Genomic DNA, 2,500 nt, shown 5'->3' on the forward strand with positions numbered 1-2,500 from the left:
GTGACGAAGAAGCGTTCGCTATACGGTGAAGATAATCCCGGAAATAAATGTCTTGTGATGAGACGGAGCGATACAAAGTTTTATCTGCCCGAACCCCCGTAGTGTCCAAGGTTCAATGACAGGGATCAAGGGGGTACGTTCCGCACGCATTATTTCCCCCTCTTGTTGCCAACCTTCCATGTCCGACCAATTATCAGTCTTTCCATGATCAGCGTAGCACTTTCCGTCATTCTCGATGATGAACTGAACTTTTGTTACTGCGGTTAAAGGATCTCTCGCTGCTAATCAACCTGAAAGGTTTAAAATCAACTTTAGCTCTACTATCGCAACCGTGAGATTCTCATAAACCCATTAGTATGCTACCTTCAAGCTGCGCAGTGAACATCCTATTGCCCCCTTTTCTGCAGTTTCTATCACTGAGCGCTTAGTGTCAAACGATGTCAAACGAATCAGCTCTCATGATGGAATTCAAATTAGACTATGTGCCCAACAGACCCCTGGAGTCCTATACAGATCCGGGTGTATGGTAGCAACTTTCTAAGGATAATCCGCACTGGGAGTTTACGGAGAGAATCGTACAAATTCGATTCCGATATGAGAGACCGCAGCCGCAAGAAACATTTGGAAAGTTTCATCGAGAAATTTTTACAGTACTACCGAACCCTTCTATTCTTGTTTAATGTCCACTCCATTGTCTTGATTACCATGCAAGACAATCAGACCTATTGATGAACTATTAGGAATTAGTATGGTTAAACGGCTATTTTCTTACCATCTCTCTTTCTCAGAATTGGATGATGAAGGTGAAGGCGGAGAAGGTCCGTTAGATGGGGAATTAATTATTCACGCTGAGGAGGACGAAGTGATCGAAGATTCTCCTGCAGATTGCTGTCCAGACAACTGTTACAAAAAGTTTCCTGTGTTGGCTGGTGATGATGATGCGCCTTTTTGGCAAGGCTGGGGAAATTTGCGTCTTAAAACATTTCAGCTGATTGAAAACAAATACTTTGAAACAGCTGTAATTACAATGATTCTACTCAGTAGCCTGGCTTTGGTAAGTGTATAACCAATGAAATGGTAAGTTTTGAACCGATTGTAAAGCAAAGAAAATACATTTTTTACTTATAGGCACTTGAAGATGTTCATCTTCCACAGCGACCAATACTTCAAGACATATTATATTATATGGACAGAATATTCACCGTGATATTTTTTTTAGAGATGTTAATCAAATGGTTAGCTCTAGGATTCAAAGTATACTTCACAAATGCTTGGTGTTGGCTTGATTTTATTATTGTCATGGTGAGTATTAAATTATGTCTAGTGTCGTTTCAAGCGGGCCATGAAACGATGTGTTATCTCCATATTTTGATACAGTTTTTTGTATTTACCTATACCAAATCCAGTCACAATCATATAGATGACCAAATCAGTAGCAAACTAAATACATGACTAAAACATTAACGCTACATTTTATCACCATCATAATACACTGAAATAATAAGCATATTTAGCTTTTTTCATTTGACAAAAGTAATCGAATTACAATGTTTATCGATCATAAAATTAAGCTTTGACAGATTATAATATTGTCAGGAATGCTTCCAAGGTCCTTCGCGGTATATTGGAAGAGATTAAAACAGTGGTTTTCTACCCCTGCAGTGGTTTGTTGGGACGTTGCATTCTGTTTGATTTGATTGTGTTCATAGGTTTTTTTCTTTCATATCAATAACTTTCCTTTAGCTTTCGCTGATAAATCTAGCTGCTATCATGGTCGGTGCGGCCGACATACCTGCGTTCCGATCGATGCGTACTCTGCGCGCGCTACGCCCGCTTCGTGCTGTATCACGTTGGGAGGGTATGAGAGTAAGTACCAAGATACTTGGTTTACTTGCCCTTGTGATATGGATGGAAGACGCTGAAGGGCTTGATCGTGTTTCTATTTGTGCAGGGACCAAGTTTTGTAAATTCATTTTTTGAACATTTGCAGATCTCAGGCTGCATTACTATCTGTGCTTCAGTTTTATTTTCTGTTCCCTTTATGTAATTATATGAACGTATCATGTGTGCCCCGAAGTGCTCGCCAAAAAAAATTTGTAACATAGCTCATTTCTATAAATATTAATAATGGATGTCATTATTATTTCGAAATCGTGTAAATGTTCTGTTTGATAAAACTTTGTCACTAAACATTTGTTTATTATTTAAAGTTGCAGTATAAGAGCCTCATTCTTAATACTTTGATTTTTTCCTAATATGCAAATTAATTAAACCTGCTGCCTTGTGTTCAATGTTTAAACAATAAGCATTATTCTTCTTTTGTGTGCAACGTTTCGGAATTTGTTTAAATCTATTTTTTTGACTACAGCGTAACTAAACTTTCACTTAAACCAAACTACACTGTCCTTCAACAGTTTTTTATGGGTAATCTTTATTTGTTACTGTTATACAATAATAAAGTGGGTTCTATTTATTGAATTATTTATATTATCTGTAAATG

The 2,500-nt window shown here is 37.5% G+C and overlaps 1 protein-coding gene across 25 annotated transcripts in view; it reads left to right on the forward strand.

Moving 5' to 3' along the window:
- The window catches only part of LOC125955869 (sodium channel protein para), a 33,378-nt gene that overhangs the window by 25,031 nt on the left and 5,847 nt on the right, over positions 1-2,500 (forward strand). For all 25 annotated transcript variants that reach the window (XM_049687135.1, XM_049687139.1, XM_049687134.1 and 22 more), the window contains 2 exons: positions 789-1,054; positions 1,129-1,302. In XM_049687135.1, coding sequence (XP_049543092.1) covers positions 789-1,054; positions 1,129-1,302 — 440 coding nt within the window. The remainder of the gene's footprint in view (positions 1-788; positions 1,055-1,128; positions 1,303-2,500) is intronic.

This window comes from Anopheles darlingi, chromosome 3 (assembly GCF_943734745.1).
Source record: "Anopheles darlingi chromosome 3, idAnoDarlMG_H_01, whole genome shotgun sequence".
In the NCBI taxonomy this organism is placed as follows: domain Eukaryota; kingdom Metazoa; phylum Arthropoda; class Insecta; order Diptera; family Culicidae; genus Anopheles; species Anopheles darlingi.